This window comes from Dermacentor albipictus, chromosome 4, assembly GCF_038994185.2.
Source record: "Dermacentor albipictus isolate Rhodes 1998 colony chromosome 4, USDA_Dalb.pri_finalv2, whole genome shotgun sequence".
In the NCBI taxonomy this organism is placed as follows: Eukaryota; Metazoa; Arthropoda; class Arachnida; order Ixodida; family Ixodidae; genus Dermacentor; species Dermacentor albipictus.
Window position 1 is genome coordinate 167,556,848 of NC_091824.1, and position 14,123 is coordinate 167,570,970.

The window sequence follows — 14,123 nt, forward strand, 5'->3', positions numbered from 1 at the left end:
TTCGGCGAAAACACAATCACATCGTCGAGGTAACACAGGCATGTAGACCACTTCAAGCCGCGCAAGAGAGAGTCCATCATGCGCTCGAATGTAGCTGGCGCATTGCATAATCCAAAGGGCATGACTTTAAATTGGTACAGACCGTCCGGTGTGACAAAGGCGGTTTTCTCGCGGTCCATCTCATCGACGCTAATCTGCCAATAGCCGGAGCGGAGGTCAATTGATGAAAAGTATTGGGATCCGTGAAGGCAGTCAAGAGCGTCATCAATGCGAGGCAAGGGATAAACATCCTTCTTTGTTATCCGGTTGAGGTGACGGTAGTCAACGCAGAAGCGCCACGAGTTATCTTTTTTCTTTACTAAGACAACCGGTGATGCCCACGGGCTACTGGAGGGTTCAATGATGTCCTTGTCCATCATCCTGTCTACTTCTTTCTGTATGATGGCCCTTTCTGTTGCCGAGACACGATATGGCCGCCTATGAATGGGGCTGGCGTCACCGGTGTTGATGCGATGCGTGACAACAGATGTCTGGCCAAGTGGACGGTCGTCCAAATCAAAGATGTCCCGATAAGATGACAGGAGATGACGAAGAGCTGTTGTTTGCTCGGAAGGAAGGTCGGGGGCGATCATCTTAGAAACATCGTCCGCAGGCGTCGAGTACGGAGGAGTGGGTGACAAAGGTCCGTTCGTACTGAGGAAGGATTCAGAGGTCAAAAAAAGAAATCTGAAATTCTTCCAAAGGAGTGATATGCGCTATGGCGATACCGTGTGGCAAAACATGTGACGAGAACCCAAAATTGAGGATGGGCACGCGAGCGCAGTTTTCGCGGATCCGAATTAAGGTGCTCGGTAGGGCAATATTACGCGACAAAACCACGTCAGTAAGCGGCGACAGGACGTACTCGCCATCAGGTACGGGAGGACAGGGCGTCAGCAGGACATTTGTAGCAGCCTGTGGAGACAGCCTTGCAAATTCAGCAGCACATAAGCGGTGTGGAGCACAAGTGGTTGCGTCGGCAGGAAGCGGCAGGTCCAACTGTACAACACCTGCGGAGCAGTCAATTTGGGCAGAGTGTTTCGAAAGGAAGTCGAGGCCGAGAATTAGGTCGTGTGGGCAGTGTTCAAGGACGATAAATAGAACAACGGTATAATGGCCCCCAATGGTCACACGTGCTGTGCACATTCCAAGGACAGGTGACGTACTCCCATCGGCGACTCGCACGGTGCACGGTACGGCGGGGGTCAGAACCTTTTTGAGCCGGCGGCGGAGAGCAGCGCTCATAACTGAAAGCTGCGCTCCTGTATCAACGAGAGATCTAACAGGAACGCCATCGACTTCAATGTCCAGCAGGTTTCCACATGTAGGCAGGGTCAATAGAGGATTTGTGGGCCGGGTCGGAGTTGCAGCTTCACCTCCGGGAGCTGCACCGCCTAGTTTCCCGAAGCGAAGCGACCGGTTGCAGAAGGGGACGAAGAGCGGTGAACGAGAGGCGAACGGGACCTACGACCTTGCGGAGACGGGGATCGGCTGGATCTTGGTGGAGCACTGTCGGCGTTGATGTTCCTAGTCGGCGTATAGGGCGAGAAAGTGCGATTGTCGGGTACTTGGCTGTAGTGACTCGGAGACGACCACCGAGGAGGCGACGACCAGTGGTTGCGGCAATGACGGGCGATGTGTCCAATACCGGAACAATTAAAACAGATGGGTTTATCATCCGCTGTGCGCCATTCAGCTGGGTTGCGACGGAGTGGTGGAAAGCTTTGCGTCCGGGAGCGAGCGGTCGGAGAAATTTGGTAGGTGTTGGTATGGCGGACTGAGCAGAGAGATGGAATGCCCAAACTTGCTATTTCCTCCCGAACGACCGCTTGTATAAGGGAGATAGCGGGTACGCTTTCCCGACAGTCTGAACGAACGGGAGCCGGGGCCATGGCCTCAAGCTCACGGCGAACGATGCGCGTTATTTCTTCCGGTCCTGCGGGCTGAACGAACCGCGGTGGGTCTTCGCAAGAAGATGTCGCGGCGGTATTGGGCAACCGGTCGAAAGTTTGAGTGACGCGGCGGCCCTTCGCTTGTTCGAAGCGCCGGCACTCCTTAATAATTGCATCCACAGTGGCACAATCCTTACACATCAAGAGATTGAAGGCATCGTCTGCAATACCTTTCAATATATGGCCAATCTTGTCTGCCTCGGTCATGTTGTCATCAGCCTTGCGACAGAGGGCCAGCACATCCTGTATGTACACGACATAGGATTCTGTGGACGTCTGAGCGCGGCACGCAAGTTCTTTTTTAGCTGCCAGCTGACGACCGACAGGTCTGCCGAACAGGTCTCGCATTTTTTCTTTGCAAACATCCCAGCTCGTTAGGTCAGCTTCATGTGTGTCATACCATTGCTTCGCAGTTCCCTTCAGATAAAATATTACGTTTGCAAGCATCATTGTAGGATCCCACCTGTTGTTGTCGCACACTCGCTCGTACATCGTAAGCCAGTCCTCGACGTCGACGTTGTCCGTGCCACAAAATGTTCCCGGGTCCCGTGGGTGAGTGAGGATGACCGTGGGCACGGGCTGCCGAGGCGTTGTCGCTTGTGTCGGTTGATTTGCCATTGTGGCAGCAGGTAGATGACGTCCGCTGCGAAGTTCCGTGGTGGTACCCCGCACCTTCCACCAAAATGTTGCGGGAAGAAAGCAGGCCCCCGAGTGTAAAATAACTTATATTTACAAATGATGGATATGGCGTTCAGGCAACCACCAGACTTCGTCTTTCTCTAGTCCAATTCAACGTCTTCCTTCACTTCACCGTAACAATATATATAATAATAATAATATTATAATAATATAATAATAATGTGATATATGTAATAATGTATATACCTGAAGAGCATTTACCCGGAAAAATGTATAAATATGTATAAATAAACAGATGTATAATGAAAACATGTAGTATGTAACAATGTATGTATGTAACAGTATAATATATGTAACAATGTAATATATCTAAAATATATGTAAATGTACATAAATATATGTGTAAATATATATAAATATATGTACATATATGTAAAATATATATATGTATAAATTCATATATATGTAAAATATATGGAAATATATATAAAATATATATGTAAAGTAGAGATACTGATACATGCCTTGTTGAATGTATAATGAAACAGATACAAGATGCCTGAAGAGCATTTAACCCGGAAAAATGTATAGATATGTATTATGAAACAGATGTATAATTAAAACATGTAACGTGTAACATGAAAATATGTATGTATGTAACATGTAATATGTAACAACGTATATATGTAACAATATAATATATGTAACAATGTAATGCATGTAACAATGTAATATATGTAACAATATAATGATGTAATATAATGTAACATAACAATGGAATATATGTACCAATATGTAATATGTAACAATGTATATATGTAAAATATATGTAAATATATGTAAATATATATATATATATATATATATATATATATTTATGTAAACATATATATAATATATATGTAAAATAGAGATACTGATACATGCCTTGTTGAATGTATAATGAAACAGATACAAGATACCTGAAGAGCATTTAACCTGGAAAAATGTATGAATATGTATGATGACACAGATGTATAATGAAAACATGTAATATGTAACATGAAAATATGTATGTATGTAACATGTAATATGTAACAATATAATATATGTAATATAATGTAATATATAGGTATGTAATATATATAATAACATATATACATATATGTAATATATATATATCTGTAATATATATGTAGCATGTAATATGTGACATGTAATATGTAACAATGTATATATGTAACAATATATTATATGTAACAATGTGATATACCTAACATATAATAATATAATAATGTGATGTAATATAATAATAATATATATAATAATAATAATATAATAATATAATGATGTATATACCTGAAGAGTATTTAACCCGAAAAAATGTATAAATATGTATAATTAAACAGATGTATAATGAAAACATGTAATATGTAACAATGTATATATCTAACAATGTAATATATGTAAAATATATGTAAATATATATAAATATATGTGTAAATATATATATAAAATATATATATAATAGAGATACCTGAAGAGCATTTAACCCGGAAAAATGTATAGATATGTATGATGAAACAGATGTATAATTAAAACATGTAATATGTAACATGAAAATATGTATGTATGTAACATGTAATATGTAACACAATATGTAACAACGTATATAAATAATGTAGCGTTCCTATTTAAAGGACACAGTAGACGCAAAGCATTGCTGTGGAACTGGCGTCCATCTTGTCTACATTTTTTATTTCCACTTCATTCTTCTCTTCTCCTGTCTCCCGGTTCTCGCGCTTCTTCATCTTCTATTCGAAGGCTCATACCGCTTCACCCTTCCAGCTTTCTTTTGCTAACCCCTCCTGGGGTAATACTTGAAAACGTTTCCAATCGAAGCACATTCAACTGCGCCCCGTTCACCAATGTACCACACAGTCTTCAATATTCCTTTCTGAGTGGCTGTCTTTGTCACAGAGTAAGGACCATAAAATTTGGCACTGGTTTCTCTTACTCCTTTCCTAACTAGAATGAGGTCGGTGACTTGAATGTCTGGGATATCTAAGCAATGTCTCTTGTCAAAATTTTGTTTCATTCGTTTACGGTACCTCTCCTCCTGCGATTTTTGTTTCCTCTCCTCGACGATCTTGAGATTTTCTAACAGCCCCAATTCACGGTCCGCCTGAAGAATAGGGGTCTCTCCTGAAGAAGCGAACTGCGGGCTACATCCCAAGCCACTGGTGTAGGAGCGATTGTGATGTCGTACAGCTGCTTCTAAAGAGCATTTCCAACCACCAGGGAAACTATCGTACATCCTGATGTATTGTTTTACATCTCGTATAGCACGCTCTGCAAGCCCATTCGCTGCGGGATGGTATGGCGCACAGAATTTGATTGATATATTATGGTCTCGAGCCCATCTTGCTAGCTTTTCACTCTTGAACGCTGGACCGTTGTCACATACAATCGTCCTGGTTGTCCTAAACATTTCCCGTTCGAGAAGGGCGATGACACTATTCGCATCTTCTTTTCCTGCCCGTGCCGCGACCATCCTGGTACATTCATCTATGGCCAGAAGAAAAGCTTGCGTTTTTCGGACTCCTCGTTTCTTATTCAGCTCGGCAAAATCAAGGTGTATAACTTCAAAAGGCACGTTCGAGTGGCAAGGTAATATCATGGCGTCCGTAGGCTGCTTATATTTCACTTTGTTGACTTGACAAAGGTGGCATGAACGAACGTATTGCTTGACGTCTTCTTTCATGTGAGGCCACGTAAATCTCTTGACTAGCTTGTTGTAGGTGCGCCAAAATCCGTCATGTCCTCCAGATTCTGGGCTATCGTGGTACAAATAAAGAACCTTTGAAATCAGCGTTGGCGGGACTTGATAGCGACCTTCCATAAACATCAATTGTTCAGTGCCTTCCCACAATTTTACTTCATTGATTTCTTCAGATTGTTCGGCCTGTATCATCAGTCTAGACAATGCATCTGCATCAGTCAAAAGGGGTCCAGGTCTGTGGGAGATGGTGAAATCAAATTGCTGCAAATAGTTCACCCATCTGGCGATACGTCCCTTAGGTTGGGTCATATTTAAGAGATGAGTGAGGGCCTGGTGATCGGTGAACAAAGTAAACTTCGCACCTTCTAGGTACGTACGGAAGTACTGAATTGCTTTAAGGACTGCAAGCGCTTCCTTTTCAGTAGTGGTGTAGTTGACTTCAGGTGGCTTGAGGGTGTAGCTGTAGTAGCCTACCACGTGTCGCTTTTCTCGGCCGGATGCTTCTGGACATTTCTGGTACAAGACTGCACCTGTTCCATAATGTGAGGCGTCGGTATTCAGTTCAAAGGGTAAAGTGAAATCTGGTATGCGTAGAATAGGGTCAGCAGAGATTCTGTGCACCAGATCACGGTAGACTCTCTCACATTCCTCATCCCACTCAAATGGAACTGCTTTCTGCGTTAGGCGCGTGAGGCATCTTGTTTTTATGGCAAAGTCTTTTATGAAAGGTCTGAAATGTCCTGCTAATCCCAAAAACACACGCAATGAGTGGACGTCATATGGTTTTACCAGTTGGGATATCCTCTCAACGGACTCTTGTTTCGTGCTTTTGGTAGTCCCATCAAAGACTCTTCCAAGAAACACAACTTTTCTTTGAAAGAACGCACTTTTCTTAAAATTAACCTTGAGGTGTGCCAAGCTCAAGGCATTTAATACCTGGGACAGGTGTTCCTGATGCTCTGCCTCTGTTTTGGAGAAGACGATAATATCGTCGATGTACACGTTACAAAAGACACCTAGGAAAGGCTTCAGGACTTCGTTCATTATCTTCTGGAACCATGCTGGTGAGTTTTTCCAGCCGAAAGGAAGCCGGTTATACTCGTACAGGTCGAAGGGCGTGATAAAAGCAGTGTACATTTTTGTTTCTTCGGTTAGCGGGATCTGCCAGAAACCTTTGCACAAGTCAATACGTGAAAAACATCGGCAACCACCTGTCTCATCTATAATCGTGTCTATCTTCGGCATGGGAAATGGTATAAGCTCTGTCTGGCGGTTGAGAACCCTGTAATCTGTGCACAGTCTGAAAGTTCCATCTTCTTTCGGCGCAATAGTTATGGGAGAGGCGAAGGGTGACACCGAAGGCCGGATTATATTCGCGTCTAGCATCTCCTGCAATTCCTTCTTCAACCATATCTTGCGCTCTCTTGACATGTTATAAGGCGATTTTCGGATGACAGTCTTGTCGGTTAGTTCGAAAGGCACCTTGTGTGACGTCATCGCTGGTGGGTAGCTTCCTATGCATACCAGTTCAGGATAGGTCGTTGCAATATCCCTCGCGCACTTGACAACTCGCAGGTTATCTTTTCTATCAGGCTGTGTCTCTTGCCTTGAAAGTCCTTCCACTAAAACAGCATCGTCCCAGTAAACGTTGATTTTTAGTTTCTTTATATCTGGTCTGGATAGCAGAAAGTCATACGTCACCCCCTCAATCACCAGTACTTCACTCTCTATTTGATGACCTTGGAACTCGATGTTTACTGAGGCCCATTGATTATGCATTGTCACTTTTCCGTCGTAGCCTTGCACCCGTAGTACTCTTCCACTATGCAGGTGACTTGCATCTACCAGCTTGGCATTAATTATAGACACAGAGGCACCGCTGTCAACCAAAGCCATCATATGTCTGTTTCCCACTTTGACAGGGATGTGAAGTAGGCTAGAGCAAGTTAAATAAACAGTCTCAGTTGTCGTCATCGGGTCGGACTCATCACCCTTGTTTATCAGTTTTGTTGTCGTCGGAGCCTCTTCAGCGTCCGAAAGGAGGGGAACGGGGTCGCTGTCGACGTTATGCACCCGACCTCTGGGAGCGCGCCAACCCAAGTTCTCTGTGCCGCCTGCAAGGCGGCGCGGTTCTCGCTGATTACGGCTTGACCATTCCGCGCCGGACCGTGTGAAGCGACCGCTTGAGCTAGCGTTTATATTTTCTTCTGAAGTAAATGATATGTCGTGAAAGCACTCCAGGAGCCCGTCCATAGTTTTAGGTGACCGTATTTGCACTTGCTTCAGGACTTGCGCGTGCAGTCCGTGCATTATTAGTGCTACTACGGCAGACGGAGGAAGCAGAGGCTCGGCCAGCTTTAAAAGGCGGCATTTGTCAAAGAAATACTCGACGAGGGAGCCTTGCTTGAATTTGAAATTAAGCGCGGCGTCCCACCTTTGCACTGGGTTGCTTCGGAATGTCGTCAAGAATTTTTCTTTCCACTGATTCCAAGAGTTGCCAGCCTCTTCAATAATGTGCAAATCATACCACTTCCGTGCAACACCGCTTAAGTAACTACGCATGTTAGTAATCTTGTCCTCATTAGAGTGCCAGTTGTTCTTCCCAGCAGCATAGTCATAGAATTCAAGCCAACCTTCTGGACTTGATGACATGCCGTCGAATGCATCGGGTTCTACAAATTTAGTCACTGGCTTCTCAGCGTTTAAAGAGCTTATAAGCGATGTCACCAGCTGGTTTTGTTGCGAAATCTGTTCTTGTTGTATCCGAAGTGCTTTCAAAACGAGGCTCAACTCTTCCGTCGACGACTGTGATCCAGAGTCCTGTCGACGCATCGGTTGAAGAACTAATTCGTCGAAGATCACCAGAGGCAAGTTCACGTTCACAGCACCCTTCCGACGTAGTTCATCAGGGTCCATGGAAGCCTTCTCTAAAACCAGGTTCATGAGTTCTGCCGAGTTGAGTTCGCGAGGTAGTTCCACCGCTGGTTCATCTTCAGCTTGGTATCTCGAAAAGATGATCTTGTCCGCGGAGGTCTCCTCAAGGAAAAATCTCACCCACATGTTGGAGTTCGCTGTCGGCTGCGCCAAAATAATGTAGCGTTCCTATTTAAAGGACACAGTAGACGCAAAGCATTGCTGTGGAACTGGCGTCCATCTTGTCTACATTTTTATTTCCACTTCATTCTTCTCTTCTCCTGTCTCCCGGTTCTCGCGCTTCTTCATCTTCTATTCGAAGGCTCATACCGCTTCATGTAACAATATAATATATGTAACAATATAATGATGTAATATAATGTAACATAACAATGTAATACATGTACCAATATGTAATATGTAACATGTAATATTGAATGTAACACGTAACATCGAATGTATAATGAAAACATGTAATATGTAACAATGTATATATGTAAAATATATGTAAATATATATAAATATATGTAAAACATATATTACTGTAAACATATATGTATGTAAAATATATGTAAACATATATAAAATATATATGTAAAATAGAGATACTGATACATGCCTTGTTGAATGTATAATGAAACAGATACAAGATACCTGAAGAGCATTTAACCCGGAAAAATGTATAAATATGTATAGTGAAACAGATGTATAACGAGAACATGTAATATGTAACAATGTAATATACCTAATATATAATAATATAATAATGTAATGTATTATAATGATAATATATATAATAATAATAATATAATAATAGAATAATAATGTAATATATGTAACAATGTATATACCTGAAGAGCATTTAACCCAGAAAAATGTATAAATATGTATAATGAAAACATGTAATTTGTAACATGAAAATATGTATGTATGTAACATGTAATATGTAACAATGTATATATGTCACAATATAATACATGTAACAATGTAATATATGTAAAATATATGTAAATATATATAAAATATATATGTAAAATTGAGATACTGATACATGCCTTGTTGAATGTATAATGAAACAGATACAAGACACCTGAAGAGCATTTAACCCGGAAAAATGTATAAATATGTATAATGAAACAGATGTATAAATAAAACATGTAATATGTAACATGTAACATGTAATATGTAATATGTAATGTAACATGTAATATTGAATGTATCATGAAACAGATACAAGATACCTGAAGAGCATTTAACCCGGAAAAATGTATAAATATGTATGATGAAACAGATGTATATTGAAAACATGTAATATGTAACATGTAAATATGTAACATGTAATATGTAACAATGTGATATACCTAATATATAATAATATAATAATGTAATATAATAATAATAATAATAATAATAATATAATAAAATAATAATGTAATATATGTAATGATGTATATACCTGAAGAGCATTTAACCCGGAAAAATGCATAAATATGTGTAATGAAAACATGTAATATGTAACATGAAAATATGTATGTATGTAACATGTAATATGTAACAATGTAATATATATATATATATATATATATATATATATATATATATATATATATATATATATATATATGTGTGTGTGTGTGTGTGTAAATATATATAAATATATGTAAATATATGTAAAATAGAGATACTGATACATGCCTTGTTGAATGTATAATGAAACAGATGTATAATGAAAACATGTAATATGAAACATGAACATATGTACGTATGTAACATGTAATATGTAACAATGTAATATATGTAACAATATAATAATGTAATATAATGTAACATAACAATGTAATATATGTAACAATGTAATATATGTAACAATATGTAATATGTAACATGTAATATGTAGCATGAAAATATGTATGATGAAACAGATGTATAATGAAAAAACAGAATGTATAATGAAACAGATACAAGATACCTGAAGAGCATTTAACCCGGAAAAAAGACATCAGACAGACAGACAGACAGACAGACAGACATAACATAATGATAAATATGTAATGTATAAAAATAATGTATAAAATAAATAATGTATAAAATAAATGTATAAAAATATAAATAAAATGTATAAATATGTGGGTGGGCCCTACTCGGACGGGGTGGGGACGGACAGGGTACTTAATACGATGTATAGAAAATAGAGATACTGATACATGCCTCGTTGAATGTATAATGAAACAGATACAAGATACCTGAACAGATACATAATGATACATAGTGATAATGAAAAAACAGAATGTATGAACATAATGATACATAATGATAACATAATAACATAATATAATAACATAATGTATGAACATAATGATACATAATGATAATGAAAAAACAGAATGTATAATGAAACAGATACAAGATACCTGAAGAGCATTTAACCCGGAAAAAAGACATCAGACAGACAGACAGACAGAATGTGGGAATATGGGATAATGAATATGAATATGAATTTCGAATATGAATATGAATGAATATGAATGAAAATATGAATATGAATATGAATATGGAATGTGGGATACATAATGATAATGAAAAACAGAATGTATGAACATAATGATACATAATGATAACATAATAACATAATACTGAACATAATAATGAACAATATAATAATCATAATGAATAATATGAACCTAATAATAATAATAATAATGAATAATATGAACATAACATAACATAATATAATAACATAATACTGAACATAATAATGATAATAACATAATGTATGAACATAATGATACATAATGATAATGAAAAAACAGAATGTATAATGAAACAGATACAAGATACCTGAAGAGCATTTAACCCGGAAAAAAGACATCAGACAGACAGACAGACAGACAGAATGTGGGAAGAATCTATCCACCCCCGCATCCCCAGCTGACAAGAGGCGGTGATGTTCCGAAAACTACAGACCGGCACATTCCCGCACGGCACCCTGCTACACGCGATGTACCCTACGAGCTATACCCACATATGCGCTTTCTGCTCTAGGCCCAATACCCTCTACCACATGGTATGGGAATGTCAGCAAAACCCATCGACACCGCCCATCACCGGACCAACCGTCGAGCAGTGGGAGGCCCAGCTGACAAGCTCGAGCCCTGAAGACCAGCATCGCCTGGTGAGCAGGGCCAAGTTATCAGCTCAGGCCCACGGCATCCTGGACTAGGGAAGCCGCCCACCTCGGACGATTTTACCGTCGGCTCATTTCTACTAATAAAGTTTATTCCTCCTCCTACGGGCGTCATGAGCGCTCCAGCAGCTATCCTTCCTGTAAAGTGGTTAGCGAGGGATATCCCTCTCTGCCTATGAGCAATTTGGGCGATACACAAGAAAATTGAAAGAGAGAGATAGAATACAAAGAAAGGAATATAGGGAGGTGTACTAGGATTTAGCTCCACGGAACGTATCTGTTTGCTCGAGATTTTCATTTTGCTTTCTCCGGACGCAACTCTGCAGTGGCTTATCTGGCGCGCCGTAGTGGAGGGCTCTGGTTCAATACTGACTACCCGCGACTCTTTGCCCAGCCCCTAAAGAGAATAGAAAGATTAGAAAAGAGAGCCAGTGTGGGCGGAGAATGCGAGTGCAAATAGCCCTTGCGTGTAAACTGCTATAGAGCAACTAGAAAAGCGCAGTTACAGTGAGCATTCATAAAGGTTGCGGGCTTTCTGGCCTGCAATTTACATGGACAGGTTGCGGGATAGGTTGCGCAGAGGTCGACTTCGCCGTCCAGCCCTCAGTCACGAAGAGAGAGAAGAGCAAAAAGAGACATAAAGGCGCCAGGACCTCTTGTCAATATCCAAAACACCTCAGCGGTAAAAAAAAGAGAAAGAAAACAGCGTATTCGGGGTGGCGATGCGTGCAAGGTATCGCGACCGTGTCGTCAATGCCGCCGTGCGAGAGCTTTCAACTTGCACTCTGCTTCAAACAGGCCCGCCTTCCTTGTTTTCCGGCAGGTGTCGCAATCACCAATTTACGGCGTCTTTGTTAGTGGCGGTGTAAACAGCGCCCTGAGGACTGCTGGCTCGGTAGTGATAGTACGCGACGCCGAGCTCACCGCTGCATTTTAGATTTGTTGATTGTCAAAATGGCTTCTTGCTGCCTCAATTATGTATTTCTTCTGTATTGTTCTTCTATTAAAAAATTAACCTGCCCATTCCGATATTTCTACCAGCGGCAATCATTAGAGCTCCTCGAGAGGATGTGCAAACCAGACAGGAAAAACACACACTTGGCACAATACCACGTAAACAGTCGGCGGGAAAATTGCGCAACAACATTATTACACCGTACAATGGAGGTAAAGAAAAGCAGCCTGCTATCTAAGCATGCCAACGACTGAATTCCTTATACACGTACGAACTTTGGTGAAACACTCGCTTTTATGCTCATAACGAGACACAAAACGCACATAATTGGCTGTATAATTTTGGAGTTACGGGCAAACGTGTGCTTATTTTTTATCGCTGCATTCATTGCCAACCTTTGGTCGATACAAACCGGTTCTCTGGCTTCTCCGTTCTCACCACGCAGCCACCCAACGCCAGAGTGACGTGCGAGTTTGGCGAAAGGTGAAACGCCGCAACTGCGGCGTGTGGCAGCTCGCGGATTGCAGCCACGTGCATTGAACTTTTCTGCCAGCGTACAGTGTTATCACCCTGCTGGTCCGGTTTAAGATCTTTGTACATGAATGTACGTTCGATGCAGCAATACAGCTGCGGGCAGTTGAAGGAGGAAGTCGTGGCGATGGCCTACCCGCCGCTTTGGCGGCGTTCTCCCCTGAGGGCTGAATGCGAAGGCGTTCGTGTGCTGGTATATATAGGCACGGGTCAGACAGACCCAGGTGATCAAAATTAACTCTAATCTCTCCACGAAGTCAGCTCTCATTGTCTATGCCTTGCCTAGGGAAGTGAAATAGATCAATTATTAACCAATCAGCCAGCAAGATATAGAATCGTCCCGACCACCACCTGTCTATCTTTAACATGCGATAACGCCATGTGAACAAGGTGGCGTTAGCAGCAGCACAAGTTAGAGCGAAAACAGACACTCCCCTTCATCTGGATTCAGATTAAGTGTTTCAGAGTACTCTCACCCTGTCAAAGTAGGAGAATATCTTGGCGCTAGGAGCGTGTATAGAACAGATGACAGTGTGCCCAGTGAAGGCCATCTTCTTAAGGGCTTGGATGCACATGAGGCTTGACACGTTGTCCAACCCACTGCAAAGTTAAATCAGTCACACACGGAGATACCCTTATCCGCCGCAGGTCACAACAAAGTGCTGGAAATTAAAACCTTTGCTTAACGGAATTGCCACTGTCTAATAGCTTCATTTGGACTGTTTCACTATTTCATTTGGACAAAGTGTGCAGTTTAAGCATGGGTGAAACTACGGTATGCATTTGCAATTTCATTTCATATAACACACTCTTAATACATTGCAGCAATGCAGAAAGGAGCAGGCATATATCATCAGTAATATTAAGAAAGTAAGATCTGCGCTAACAGAGTCCTCAAACAAATATAAAACAAACTTTTTATGTCCCTCATCGTGTGTTTACGAGTACGGTACCGTGCCACGGAGTAAAGACGCTCGAACTTTCCGCAGCAGTTGACACCTTCTTGTACGGCTATTTCATGTACACACACACACACGCGCGCGCGCGCCCGTAGAAGACACGTGCAGCTAATGAAAAGAACGAAAGCAAAGCGCCCGTTCGCAATTTCACTCTTGCTGCCACGGAAATTCCTCTACGTGCCATCCATGA

At 41.2% G+C, this 14,123-nt stretch overlaps 1 protein-coding gene across 2 annotated transcripts in view; it reads right to left on the bottom strand.

Annotated features, from left to right (window-relative positions):
• Positions 1 to 14,123, bottom strand: part of LOC135910050 (ATP-binding cassette sub-family G member 1-like) — a 103,120-nt gene that overhangs the window by 71,685 nt on the left and 17,312 nt on the right. For both annotated transcript variants that reach the window (XM_065442007.2, XM_065442006.2), the window contains exon 6: positions 13,451 to 13,574. In XM_065442007.2, the coding sequence (XP_065298079.1) occupies positions 13,451 to 13,574 (124 nt within the window). The remainder of the gene's footprint in view (positions 1 to 13,450; positions 13,575 to 14,123) is intronic.